Raw genomic sequence first — 13,928 nt, forward strand, 5'->3', positions numbered from 1 at the left:
GCCCTTCTATTCCTCTCTTTTTTTATGTTTTAGGCCTTTGGAAAGGTTATGATAGGATGGATTGAGGAATTAATGTTCCTCATTTAATCGTGTTGTATGTTATGTTCCTCTAGGTAGAGCTTCATTAGTCCCCTAGCTTGTAATGATAATAAATCCTATGTATGTTGTGCTGTAACAATTAACAACTTGCGCGAGTAAAGTGATTCTCTTATTAATAAAACAGCTTTTTAGTTAACTGATTTCTCTTGCTTCGTAATGATTAATGCTGCATTCTTCGTATTCCGGGCTCTGTGTTAGAGAATTATGAGTGGTCATCTCATTAGATCTTGGTTGCATGATTTAATTTTAACCTCTTTTTTTCTTTTTTTGTTTTTTGTCTCCCCTATCTAACTGCTCAATGGAACTTTAATTACAACTACCAGAGGTTTTAACTACCACTATAAGAGGGGGAGAGGGGGAGAGAGAGAGAAGGAGTTGATCCCATGACTACGTGGCTGCATACACTCTACTGGCAAGTCACCGTCCAAATGAGCAAGCAAATTTTTTTTTTTTTTTTTGTTTTTTGCTAAAGATCAAATTGTATTAATATAAAATAGAAGAAAATTACAAAAGCACCTCAACCTGGACAAGCAATTGTTCATCAGTTGGATATGTTCATTTGCATCAATCTTGGCCATACCTTTTTTTTTTTTCCTCCACTAAATTGACATTGTATTCAATGACAGTTGTGGAATGTATCCAAAAGCATAATATCCCATGCAGGTTTCTTCAACCTTGGCTTAATATGGGAGGTACTTATTATCTACATCCTGGGTTGTTACTCATTGTTTTAGAGAACAACTCGGTAAAAGATAGACTTGGAAAGAGGGCAATAAGGGATTCTAATTCAAATGTGTGGCAGAGTGCCCCAAGTTTTATTGTTGTAGATGTGCAGTGGGAGATAGAGGAAAGACCGAGATATAGATTTTGTAGTTGATTTTAATTTATGTTCTCCTCTCTATTGATGGTATTGTCGAAGGTGGAGAGTTGATCTTTTTTGTTTTGTTTCATGGGTCCGGGTATGCCTCGATATTAATCCTGTATTTTTTTTTTCTTTAATTCCAATTTGCTGAAGTTTAGCAAAAAATAAAAAATAAAAAAGAAAAAAGAAGTATAGAGATTAACGACTGGGCATACCCACACGAATACAATTGGTGAACATCTGGTCATCCCTTCTTTTTTTTCGCTAAAAGATTCCATTAAGAAAAAAAGAAAAAACTGGGGAATAAACAAGCCCCACCAAATAGCCAAGCAGACCCCAACTTCGGCATTGCCATTAGCAGGGAAAGGAGGCCGCATCTAAGGAAACTGAAATCTCAGCCTAGACATGGTGTCCAAAGCATGTTCGTCCACAATATAAGACGGGAAATCCACCACAGAATCAGACACACCTAACTTTATAGCGTCCCAAGCCAGAAAATCAGCCATAGCATTAGCCTCTCTATATGGCAATGAGAGATCTTCCATGTGATCCTGCTAAGGAACACCTGAACAAAGACTCAAACCTATAGGGCAAACCAAGAGATACACCCTGATTGAACAGCACACACCACAAAAGCCGAGTCGAATTCAATCCATAGAGTTTGGATCCCAAGGTCCTATGCTCTCAGCAACCCCTCCATGGGGAAGATGAGTTCTTGAATCTGAAATGGAACAATTTCCTGCACACAAATAGAAGATAATGGAGAGGGGCCAAAAAAATTTGGGGAATATTAGAACTCAGATTTGAAGCAATCAAACGGCATGAGAGTGTTGCAAGTGCAAGATATATTTTATAAATTCAAAATTCAAAATTCAAGCCATACATGTTTCCTCAAATCTGATCATCATCTAGGAATGGTGATTGCTTGAATCAGGTTGTTCTTTCCCTCCTTGATGATGTTGATTAGAACCACTTGCCTAGGGTCAGAAGTACCGCTGCCGCCGCCACCGGACAAAGGGCGATACGCATTGAATGAAGCAAGCATTCCCAAGTGACCGGCCCTCCGACGTGCCACCAGTCCCACCAATGCTTGAACCAAACTGCTGGCTAGGCAAGAGAGCCATAGGGGCTGGGAAATTCATGAAATGTAGTCCACTGGATATAGATTCTCTATACATATTAGTGTTACTCATAGAAGGGAATGTCCATATGGGATCACCACCACTCATTCCTTGGTTGTTAGGGTTAGTAACCATCCAAGTTGTTTCTGTAGATAGAAAAGGCCTCCAGATGCTGCAAATCCCCAAACCCAGAAGGGGGTTCTCCTGTGAAATAGTTTTCATATAATTGGAAGACCACCAAATTCTTCAGATTACCGATCTCAGCAGGAATTTCTCCAGACATCTGGTTCTTAGAAATGTCAAATTCACGCAGAAGTGTGAGCTTTGCAAGCTCAGGTGGGATATCTCCAGTGAAATTGTTCATAAAGAGCTCGATCTTGTTGAGACGCTGCAAATTTGAAATCGCTGTTGGGATCTCACCTGAGAGACTGTTGGTAGACAAATCTAATGTTTCAAGGGCTTTAAGTCCAAAAATAGACTGTGGAATCAACCCCCTCAAATTAATCCCAGCCAAATAAAGCCATGTCAAGTGCTTCAAATTTCCCAAACTTCTAGGAATTTCACCCTCATCGAAGTCATTCTGACCAAGGCCTAGCGAAACCAATTTGGGAATCCACCAGAAAAATAGTTAAAAGACAAATCAAGAATCTCCAAGCTTCTCAATGCTGAAAGATCTGGTGGGGTACCCTTCAGATTATTTTCTGTTAGATTGAGAAATCGAAGATTGGTGCAGTTAATCAACTCAAAAGGAAGTTCACCAGAGATCGAATTTGATGGAAGAACAAGGGAATTCAGACTTTGGATGGAGGAGCCATTCGATGGTTTCACCGTCGGATTTGTGACCGAGCTCTCGAGTGAGTTGAAAAACACGAGCGGCGCAAGTTGCCGGCATGCGAATGCGACGTCCTCGGCCGTCGACGTTAGTGTGTCGATCCTTGGCCGTCGACCTTAGTGTGTCGATCAGAGATTTGGGGAAGATGAATTGCAGGGTTTTTTTTTTTTTTTTTTTTCCAGGTAAGGTCATTTTGGTCATTTTATCATATCCAGGGGCCAGAATGGTCCATTGAAGTTCAAAAACTGAGATCCGTTATGTTATAGCGTCTCTGTCTACCGGCAGGGACTATAGTGATACTTAGTTTGGAAAGCAAGGGAGCACGTTGCATTAGTGAAAGTTCAGGGGGACAACCGTAGGTTTGGTCATTTTCAGGGGGGCATTTGGAATTAACCCTTTTTTTTTTTGATGAAAAACATATGTTTCGGGAATTGTTAAATAAAGATGCTAGTTGGGTTTTCATCTTGGTGATTCAATTTTTTTTGTTTTATTTTTTAAAGATGGGAGTGGTGATTCATTTTATAACTGGAATTATCACGTATTTGCACCCCCTATGCCCTCACATTGGACTATTATGATGATCTGAGTTGAATTTTTATCTGCTGTTGTAACTGGAGTGCTGCTGTGCGCATCGTGCGGCGCAACAGCGGCCATGTATGCACAATAGACCCCATTGTGCACACATGGTTGTTGCTGGGCCGCACGATGTGCACAGCAACGCTCCAGTTACAGCAACGGATAAAAGTCCATCTGAGTTACGGTGCACCAAATAATTAATGAACCAAACATGATATATATGGGAATTGTCTGAATAGCACATTTATATGTGTATTAAGAATATATAACTTTCTTTTTATTGCCCTCGTCTTATTTTCAAAGATTCTTTTAGTCAGAAATGAAAGAGGGTTTTCAAAATTATTTTAAAAGGAACTCTCCATTATTTCTTTTTCAAGAAATATCACTGCCTCTTCCACTTTTTGAGCATATATGTGAAATTATCTTCGGGCAAAAAATATTAAATCTTCGGGTTTCGTTAGAGATCAAAGCGATCAACACCTGATGATATGAAAAACACGTCGTAAGATTTCTAGAAAAAATCGAGATGTTATAAATCACTCTTTGTTATACACTTGTTGTGTTATATATAGTTGGTTGTACATATACGTAATTGTTATCTTACTTTTCATATCATCAGTTTGCACTGCATATGCATATGTATGGATCACTTTAATTCTATGGTTTAGTCGTTGGAATTTGTGTGAAGTCTTCGACAAACCGCAATTAAGTCACATCCCTTGATCAAGTACTTTATGGGGTTAAAATCACCGACAAAAGTGATCACTAACGTATTGTGGGATACACTCAATACTAAAAAAAGATGGTACTTCAATCAAATTGGAATCAGATCAAAATCAACTCGAACCGGTCCAGTTCCCGATTCCATGTTTGAAATCCCTAGCTAATAATAGAATCAGTTTGGGATCCCAGTTCGCGATAAGCCCACTTCGTGGAAAGTTCCTCTGTCCTTGCAATTGTGTAGATTAGCTTATCTGGGGAGACGTGGCATCCAGCTTTGCTTCATTGATTGTATTGGAGGCCATCCCGTTCTTCAAATTGTGTAGATTAGTTTATCTTAATGGTATATGAGGGGTGAAGATTAGCGTTGACAACAAATATGACTCCGGATAGAGTTGAATAGTGAAATGGGATCCAAATAGGTAGCTGAGAAGCCCAAAAACTAAAATAATTGGACGACTATCAAGGCTGACAAACCTCAATTTGGTCACTCTACCGACATGAGAAGGTGGCCCCAAGTTTTGCATCTAAGATCTTGCACCTTTTCATTTGTGATCCCTAATAAAAAAGGCTGTCTAGCGGTTACGTAACCTACTTGGTAACAACCATTACTACCATGATTTCTATCATATCAAAGAACTACCTCACTAACTTCATAACACTACAAGGTACAATAACTATTGATTTACTCATGATATTACAATAACGATACCCATCGCCAATTTTAAAATAATCCATGCATAGCATGTATGGCGTGTAGGGTGGGTTTGGGTTGGATTTTTAAATCTAGAGGGGGAAGGGGTTAGGGTTGAAATTTTCAGGCCTGGGTCAGGGTCAGGCTAGGCCAGGGTTGAGGCCTCGGGCTAAGCCCAGCCCGGCTTAATCCGAGCCTGTATTAGGTTATACTTTACAATTTTTGTTAAGTATGTAATTATCTCTTGATTTACCAAAAAAAAGACTAACTATCTATTGAACGAAAATATTTAAAATTTTAAGATTGGGCTATATTTTTTAACCTAAAGAAAAGTCTAATAGGCTAATTGAGTATGAAACAAACCAATACCCAATCACATGCATCTCATTTTTTTAATACATAGGACGACATAAATGGCAAAAAAGCAGGGCAAGTCAAGGCTAACCTGGCCCTAGCAAAAATCAAGGTTAATCAGGGCCAACCTGGCCCAACCTAACCCGATCAAGGTTAATCAGGGCCAGGCTGGGCTGAGCCCGAAAGGATTGGGCCTGTCTCAGCCCAATCTAGGGCTAGGTTGGGCTTGGGTTGAGCTAAGAGGACTCAGGGTCGGGCTAGGGTTTTAAATAACCCAGTCCAACCCGACCCTATTTCACCCCTAATGGCATGTATAGTGTGCACGTAACACAAACCAAGACTCCCAAACATCTCGAAGAGAATGAGAGGTCAAAGGAGTAGCCAAAGATATCAATCAATCGGTTTGGACCTTTTTTCGGTATTATTGTTTTCAGTGTAAAAATTGTTAAGTCCAAAACCAATCCAATAAGGTTGCACCGGTTTTGGTTTGATTTCTTATCGGTTTCTCTAATGGGTGTGTTATCAGGTTCGGTTTGACATGTATATATATTCATAATTATGGAAAAATTAAATCATGTTTTTTTCTATAAATTTCAAAATGGTATTGATTTCTTACCAGGTATTATCGGTTTTGGTTCAGTCTTAGTCCAAATTTTTAAAGTTGATTTGGTGTCTTATTGGCTCTGGTGCGATCTAATTTAAGTTAGATTTCGTAAAACCCCAATCTAAAACCAATCCAATAAGCTTCATTCGATTTGAGCTGGATTAATCCGTTCGGACCAGGCTTTGACAACCCGTACAAAAAACACGAGATAAGAATCCAAACGCAAAGACCACACAAACATGCATTCCCATGCAGCCATGGTCCCATGCCCACTTGTTTCTGAGTTGTGATGACATGCTAAGGCCAAGAGCTAACCAAGACAAATTGAAGTGGACGTAACAGGAAAATCAGGCATTCCGTTTCATGAGAAAAGTTAAGAACAAAAAGAGAGTCAAGTTAGTCACAAAACGATATCTAGCTAAAACGCCGACATGGAACGCACGATTGACTTTATGGTGACTTGGAATGAAACGTCCAACAAGAAGAAGAAGAAGATGTGGTTTTAGATTGTAGAATGTAGACATGATTGGCTAGGAATAGTGCTTTAGATTCGATTTGCTCATTCCCTCTCTCTCTCTCTCTCTCTCTCTCTCTCTCTCTCTCTCAATCAATCAATTTGTAGGTCCAGAATCTAGAAGGAATATCAATGGATGGATATTACTAAGTATGGGAAGGGAACGAAATTCACGTAAGGTGTGAACTGGGAAGGGTGCTGCCATAATTGTCAAACAAGACAGCTGGAGTAGGGTGTAGGTCCCTAGCTCCAAATCTATTTGTTTCTCTTGAAGCTAATATAGACCATCTAATGGCCGGGGCGTCGATTAAAAACTAAAAGAGAATGGCCATTAAGCATTAATTACCCTTTACCGACATTCCCTTCCCCACACGTTATGTCACATTTAAGTACAAATATATAAGGACATTCTCATCAATGTCATCGATGTGATACTAACCACAAGGACAAGTATTGGGACAAAATCTACCTGTACTTGATTCACAGTCAAAGAAACAGAATCTAAAAAGAGTATTTTGAAACATACTAAAATTCAGGAGGATATTTGTGAATTAAAGAAAAATATATTATTTTATTTTTTTGTTGTTATTGGTGAAATCTGATTTCATTTCAGAAAGTATTGTGGTATTTTTTTAGCGGGTCATTTTGCCTTCAAAACACTTGTGAATGGTCTAAAAATGCATACATCAGCATCAAAGGCGTTGGTACTTATAGAGCTTATTGAGATTTTCGATTTGATATGTATTTGATTTTATTTTAATTCACATCTCGAATCAGATCAGGTGGGCTTTAAAAGTAGTTTTATACGTTTTAGATTAGAGTTTTTCTATATATTGTAGTTATTTCTTTAAGAGATGGCTGAGAGAGTTTATATTATTCTTCATTAAAATAATGGATTCGTACAATCGCTCAATTATAAATATAACTTTCTTTTTTAAAATCAACCACATAAAATCTTATCTTGTGCATATATATAATTTCTCTTTCTTTTTCATTTTCTGCTACATTGTTTTTCTAACATTTGAATGTAAGTCCGGATAGTACGAACATTCTTGCATGGGTAGCAACAAATTTTTACTCCATACGAAGTATTTTCTTCTCTTCGTACATTCACGTAAGGGTTATCCTAGCTGAAATGAGCATTCAAGCTGGATGGAGAGAGAGAGAGAGACCACTCATCTCCGACTAGATTTCCCATCACTGGTTCTTGATCAACTTCAAGTCTTACATGTCTCCCTCATGCAAGGGGACAGCTTGGACAGTTCTGAGTCACTTGCCAGGGCAAGCTAGTAAGAAGGGCCCTTTACTTGACAATTGGCATTTGGCTTTACTCGAAATCTTTTTTTAATTTTTTGGGGGTTGGGGTTGTCAATTCCGATTAAACCAGATTTTATGCCAATCCTAATAATTCCGACCACATAAAACAATTCTGCATGGGTTTCAAAACATTGATAGGCAATTGGCATGGACCCATTAACCAGTGCAGCACCGCGTGGACCCTTGTGAATCGAAACCTCGGATTAATTATTAGCTGTTGTTAAATTAAATCTTTCTTTCTTTCTTTAATGCTTTTTCTTTAGGCAGTATATTTTTTACGGTTTTCACGTTATTCTAATTTGTTCTTTCTCTCCTAGGTAGTCTTTTCCATGATTCGAATTCTTGACGTGATAATTGGTTATGATACGAATTATTAGGTGTTTAAATGATACGTCAAAAACTCTAGAGTTGATGGAACGTGTTAAATCAAGCCCTTTAACTTATCTCATACTAAGTTAACCTAATCTAATGCCTATACACTAGAATGGATCCGATTAGGCACATGACAGATCCTCTGATGCGTGGTCTAGGAAGAAGGTCATAATGTACATAATCTTACCCTAATTTTGCGGAGAGTCTGTTTCCTGATTCCAACTCATGACCACTAAACCGTAATGGAACCATATTTGATGTAAAACTGACCTGCAGGCCAATTTGTTGGTGACTTGCTTGACTTAAAATTTAGGTTCCTACGGTTGAATGCAGGAAGCTAGTCACAAACCCTAGTGTTCTATCCCATATACATCCTCAAAACTTAAAGCGGTGATTTTTCGTTTATTAGTGTTTGTTAACTCATAAACTTCTAATCAATAAATAAGGACAAGTATGCACAAAGCTTCATAAAAAATCTTCTAATCTCTAATCTAATTAGGGACCTACGCGTTCTCCTTCCACTTGCGGTGCAATGCAGCTGGTATTGCTTAATCCAATTAGCCAATGTCCCACCACAAAATATATAATTTTATATTCCGAATCTCCATCTATAAAACCCGGACAAACCCATAAAACATTTCTCACTCTCACAGGACACACAGCTAATAGTCACAAACACCTATTACTTGTGCGACCTTGAGCCTTATTCTCTGTAGTGTACTACTACTATTACTACTTGAGATCGATCATGGCTTCCAAGGCTGCATCATCAATTGCCCTTCTCTTTATGCTCAACATCTATTTCTTCAGTTTGGTTTCGTCTACCTATTGCCCACCACCACCACCAAAGTGTTCCCGTTGCAAACCATCACCTTCACCACCAAAGTCACCAAAACCACCGTCAAAGTCACCACCAAAGTCACCTAACCCACCATCACCACCAAAGTCACCTACAAGCAGTTGCCCTATCGACACCCTTAAGCTGGGTGTTTGTGCCAACGTGCTGCAGAGCTTGCTCAACATATCTTTGGGAACCCCACCCACGTCCTCTTGCTGCAGTCTCATCCAGAATCTGGTTGATCTTGATGCCGCTCTTTGCCTTTGCACTGCCATCAAGGCCAATCTCTTGGGCATTAACCTCAACGTCCCTATCTCCTTGAGCTTGCTTTTGAATTATTGCGGAAAGAACGTCCCATCCGGCTACCAATGCTCTTAGGCGTAGTACGGAATTTTTATCGTCTGCGATTCCCTGTCCGGTATGGTTTCTATAGTCCTCTGACAAGATGGGGGTGGACCCCATCCGGATATAGTGTTCGGTTGGGAGGTGGAATGGTCATTTCATCCCCCTTGTTAGAGAATTGTAGGAACTGTACCGGACAGGTAACCGTAGGCAATAAAGGTACGTGTGTGTGTGCCACCTTATTTACTATAGCTATGCCCTAGCTTTCTTTTCCTATTTTTTTTGTTTTCAGTCCTTCTATTTCCCTCTTTTTATGTTTTAGGACTTTCGAATGGTTATGATGGGATGATTTGAGGAATTACTGTTCCTCATTTAATCGTGTTGTATGTTCCTCTAGAGCTTCACTAGTCCTCTTGTAATGGTAATAAGTATGTTGTGCTGTAACAAGTAAAGACTTGTGCGAGTAAAGTTATTTTCTTATTAATAAAAGCAGGTTTTTAGTTAATTGATTTGTCTTGCTTCTTATTGATTCATGCTGCATTCTTCGTAGGTTTCTGGGGCTCTGTGTTAGAGAACTACGAATGTTCTGACTCTTGGTTGTATTAACTGCAATTGCATAGGTTTTTTTTTTTTTTTTTGTCTACCCTATCTAACTGCCCAATGTGACTTTAATTATAACTACAAGAGATTTTAATCACGATTACAAGAAGGAAGAGGAGGAGGGAGGAAATTATCTCTTCCAGTTCCCTACCTGGCCCAGTTACCCATTTCCTCTAATAGGGGGGTGGTGGACCTCACCCGGGTAGAGTATTTGGGCAAGAGTAGGGTGGTCATTCCAGCCCACACTTGTTAGAGGAATTGAAGAACTGGGCCAGGCAGGGAACTGGAGGTGATAAAGATCCGGGGGAAAGAAGGGTGCCCTATGGCACAAATGTAAAACAAGAGAGTCAATTTCGTTATCTCCTTGTGGCATAGATTCTACTGGCAAATCACCATCTTATGGCACAAATGTAAAAAAAGAGAGTCAATTTCGTTATCTCCTTGGGGCATAGATTCTACTGGCAAATCACCAACCAACTGAGCAAGTAGATGTTCACCAATTTGATAGGTACGTTCATTTGCATCAATCTTGGTCATACCTTCTGTTATTTTATTTTTTCTTTTCTTTTCTTCCCGCTAAAAGGTCAAATTGTATTAAAAACGAAAAAGAAAGAACAAATACAGAGATTAACGATTGGGCATACCCAGAGGAATAGAATTGGTGAATGGCTAGTCATACCTTCTTCTTTATCCTATACTTTGACTAGTAAAATTATAATTAGGGTTAAATATGCATGCACCCCCTAAGTCGTCCAAAAATTCCACATCCCCCTTGAGATTCTGACAATTCCACACGCACCCCTTGATAATTTCACACGCACACCCTGCTTTTCAAATTAATCCTATTTAAATCCATGCCGTTAATATCAGGTGTTAAAGGCTAACGGATCTCAAATTGAAGAATGTAATGTACAATTATACCCTTGCTAGGGCATAATTACCACAAATCATAATGCTCTTATAAGTAGATGGATTTTTATGGATTTTTATATCCATTCTCTTCCATTTTTGTGCAATGAAAGAGTGAGAAACTGGATCTGCATAGAATCTGCGGAGGGGTTCAGGTGCTTCGATTTGCTTCTGCTAGAGCAGAATTAGTGCTCGGTGAATCCTATTTTTGTTCTTGTCTTAGTCGACTTTAACTCGTTTCGACTTCGGCACATTTTGATTTCTCCAGCGGTACAATGAACTATTTGACGACTTGTAAGGGTGAGTGTTCTGGTCTTTTTGGATACTTCTGTTGGCAGTGAATAGAAGAGGCAAGGATTCTGAATGCTGGATCAGCATAGAATCTGTGGAAGCTTTGAAGCTTTCAATTTCTCTGGTTTTACTTCACTTCTTTATTGTCTATCGAAACTCTCGAGAGATTCTCTTTTTTTCAGCCAATGCAATGGGATTCGAAAAGCTCGGTTCAGATCTACGGACAAGAAGGCATTTTTGAAGCAGCTTTGGTAGCTTCGAATTTCAATAGTCCGACGGAGATTCTTGTTTTTGTCACTTTTCGGTGATTCTCACGGAAGAGCAACACGTTTTACGAGGTGAAAGGCCTGAAGAAGAGTTTCGGATACTTCTTCCAATCATTCCGAGATTTCCCGTGTCTTGAATAGATCACTTGCATATGGTCTGATCAGCAGGAGGCATGCAAAAAGCAAAAAAAATGACCTGAACCGTGTGGTTATTGTTGTTTCTAGATTAGGGAAGAGGTGTACTGAGCCTAAATTTCCATATTTCCTTCCAACATTTGAACAACAGTTTTCATAGTCGGACGATCTACTGGGTACCATTGTATGTGTTAGGGTTTTAAGGTTTAAGCACAAGGTTGCTTAAACCAATACACCCTGAATATCAAGTTTGGAATAATCAGGTTGCTACCTCCAACTAGTATTTATAGGAAAGACTAGGGTTTTAGGTTAGATAGGCTTTATCCAGTGAGGCTCACCACAGCCTGATTCCTTATTCAAGTAAACTTATATTAGAACATATATGAGGGTTATAGAATATACCCAACAATCTCCTCCTATGTTTTACATATAGTCAACACTAAGGATAGATAAACGTTGTTCAAACGAAATATTGAATCAAATAAACAGAATGTTTAAAACTTTAATGAATCATAAAGTAAACTTCAAGAAATAAAACCTTTGAGTTTTAGATCGAATCTAAACCCAAACAACAAGAAGTTCCTCATGCAAGTGAAAAATTAAAAAGAAAAAGATCCTTGCAATCCTTAATGATTTTACTTATCATGTAAGTCATCATCATCGAGATCCAGATTTAAACGTTCTCCTCCATCTTCGCCATCCTCTATAATTTATCAAATATGAATTTCATAAGAAAAATGAATTCAATCATTTGCATAAGGTTATAAGAGTATCTAGTTCAACAAGAAGAATTTAGTACAATTCATATAATGGCAAAAAATGAATCAAAATTCAACAATAAGCATTATCGTCAAGTTTCTATACAAGAACAAGACCCTATATAGTCTCTTTCATAAGGACCATATCATGTTTTCTTTCGAAATATTATAATCGTCATATCAATCACGGAAGTTATATCATCAAGTTTGGAACGACACATCATACTATGAGGGACTAGAAGACAAGCATAATATCAAGGGAAAATTACACTACCACCCCCTGAGGTTTATACTAAATACAGAGTAATCCCTTGTGTTTCTAAATTATACAGTTGCACCCCCTAAATTCTCACTCCGTTAGTTAGGTGTTACAATGCTGGTTAAATTTACCCTCAAATGACTAATATACCCCTTCAGGGTGAACTTACCATTTTGCCCATAGGGTATCATCCCTAACTTCACAACCCCTCTTCCTCTGTTACTCGAATTAGGGTGGTTTCATCATCTTCAGCGTCGCTTCTGTACCTTTCTTAGGTTCCTCTGGTTATTTCTATTATTTGGGTCTCTTATTTCATTTGATTCCCTCTCTAAGGTTTGTTCAACGATCTAAAGGTATACATCTACGATCTCCCCCCGAAATACAATAGCGACTGGCTGGCAAATGAGTAGTGCAGTAAGCATCTGTTCGCTGCAGAAGTCGCTATACACAAGGCTCTGTTGAGTAGCGATGTAAGGACGCTCGATCCATTGGAAGCCGATTTCTTCTTTGTCCCAGTTTACGTTTCCTGCAACTTCAGTTTTGGGTGGGCCGTGGGTTTAAAATTTTGTAATATTCTTGAAACAAGCACAGTACTGCATGATTCATAAGATTCTCTCAACCATTAGATTTTGTCCCATTCACTTGGAAAAGCCAATAAGATGTGTACATACAATCCATAATCCATGACTAACAACATACTTCTGCAAATCAAATCGTCAAGTTAAAGAAGACAAGTTTCCTTAACAAAACACCCATTAATAGAAAGCCAGAGAGATTTCCCTTTTGGCTACACTGTTGACTTGAGAGTTTCTCAAAGCTCTCTCTTGGCCGTGAAATTACAAAAACAAAAACCGTTTTAAGAAAGGCAATCAAAGAATAATTTTAAGGAAAGCAATGGAAATCTGGAATCTTTCCTAATTCACTACTTTCCTTACTTAAGTTATTCAAAAATTCAGAAACTTGGAAAGCCCGGAAAGGATGGAATTAATCCTCCCACACATCTAGAATCGCAGTGGTGGATTAATCTGAAGCAACGTGTCTTGGATTCTGAGGGAGGACGCAGTGATCGCAGATGGGATTCCGGAGTTCTTGAAGAGATCGATTATATTGCAGACATTTGGAGTCAGATACCGTCATTCCTGCCAAGCCGTGGAGAATGTGCTGATTCCGCCTTATGTGTTGCCAGAGAGTGTACAATTGAAGCTCGAGAGGGCGCCAGAGAGCGGCAAGAGGGATATTTGGTTTTACTTCAGAGGGAAGATGGATGAAACCACCGAGTAACAGGAGAAGAGGGGGTTGTGAAGGTAGGGATGATGCCCTATGGGCAAAATGGTAAGTTCACCCTGAAGGGGTATATTAGTCATTTGACGATAAACTTAACCAACATTGTAACACCTAATTAACGGAGTGGGAATTCAGGGGGTGCGATTGTATAATTTAGAAATACAGGAGGTCGCTCTGTATT

The 13,928-nt window shown here is 39.0% G+C and overlaps 2 protein-coding genes across 2 annotated transcripts; one reads left to right on the top strand and one right to left on the bottom strand.

Moving 5' to 3' along the window:
• Positions 1 to 2,206: 2,206 nt before the first annotated feature.
• On the bottom strand, positions 2,207 to 2,974 carry LOC122653975 (receptor protein-tyrosine kinase CEPR2-like). The gene is made up of 2 exons (XM_043847948.1): positions 2,866 to 2,974; positions 2,207 to 2,673 (listed from the first exon to the last, which is right to left on the bottom strand). Exons 1-2 carry the CDS (start codon positions 2,972 to 2,974, stop codon positions 2,207 to 2,209), a joined length of 576 nt encoding a protein of 191 aa, XP_043703883.1.
• Positions 2,975 to 8,813: 5,839 nt separating this feature from the next.
• LOC122659232 (pEARLI1-like lipid transfer protein 1) lies at positions 8,814 to 9,281 on the top strand. Its single transcript, XM_043854368.1, has one exon. It carries the CDS (start codon positions 8,814 to 8,816, stop codon positions 9,279 to 9,281), a length of 468 nt encoding a protein of 155 aa, XP_043710303.1.
• The last annotated feature ends 4,647 nt before the right edge of the window (positions 9,282 to 13,928 follow it).

This window comes from Telopea speciosissima, chromosome 1 (genome assembly GCF_018873765.1).
Source record: "Telopea speciosissima isolate NSW1024214 ecotype Mountain lineage chromosome 1, Tspe_v1, whole genome shotgun sequence".
In the NCBI taxonomy this organism is placed as follows: Eukaryota; Viridiplantae; Streptophyta; class Magnoliopsida; order Proteales; family Proteaceae; genus Telopea; species Telopea speciosissima.

Coding starts and splice junctions, on each gene's coding strand:
- LOC122653975 (XM_043847948.1), bottom strand. CDS start 2,974: ATGCCGGCAACTTGCGCCGCTCGTGTTTTTCAACTCACTCGAGAGCTC. Junction 2,674..2,865: donor TCCAAAGTCTGAATTCCCTT/GTTCTTCCATCA, acceptor TGGTTTCGCTAG/GCCTTGGTCAGAATGACTTC.
- LOC122659232 (XM_043854368.1), top strand. CDS start 8,814: ATGGCTTCCAAGGCTGCATCATCAATTGCCCTTCTCTTTATGCTCAAC.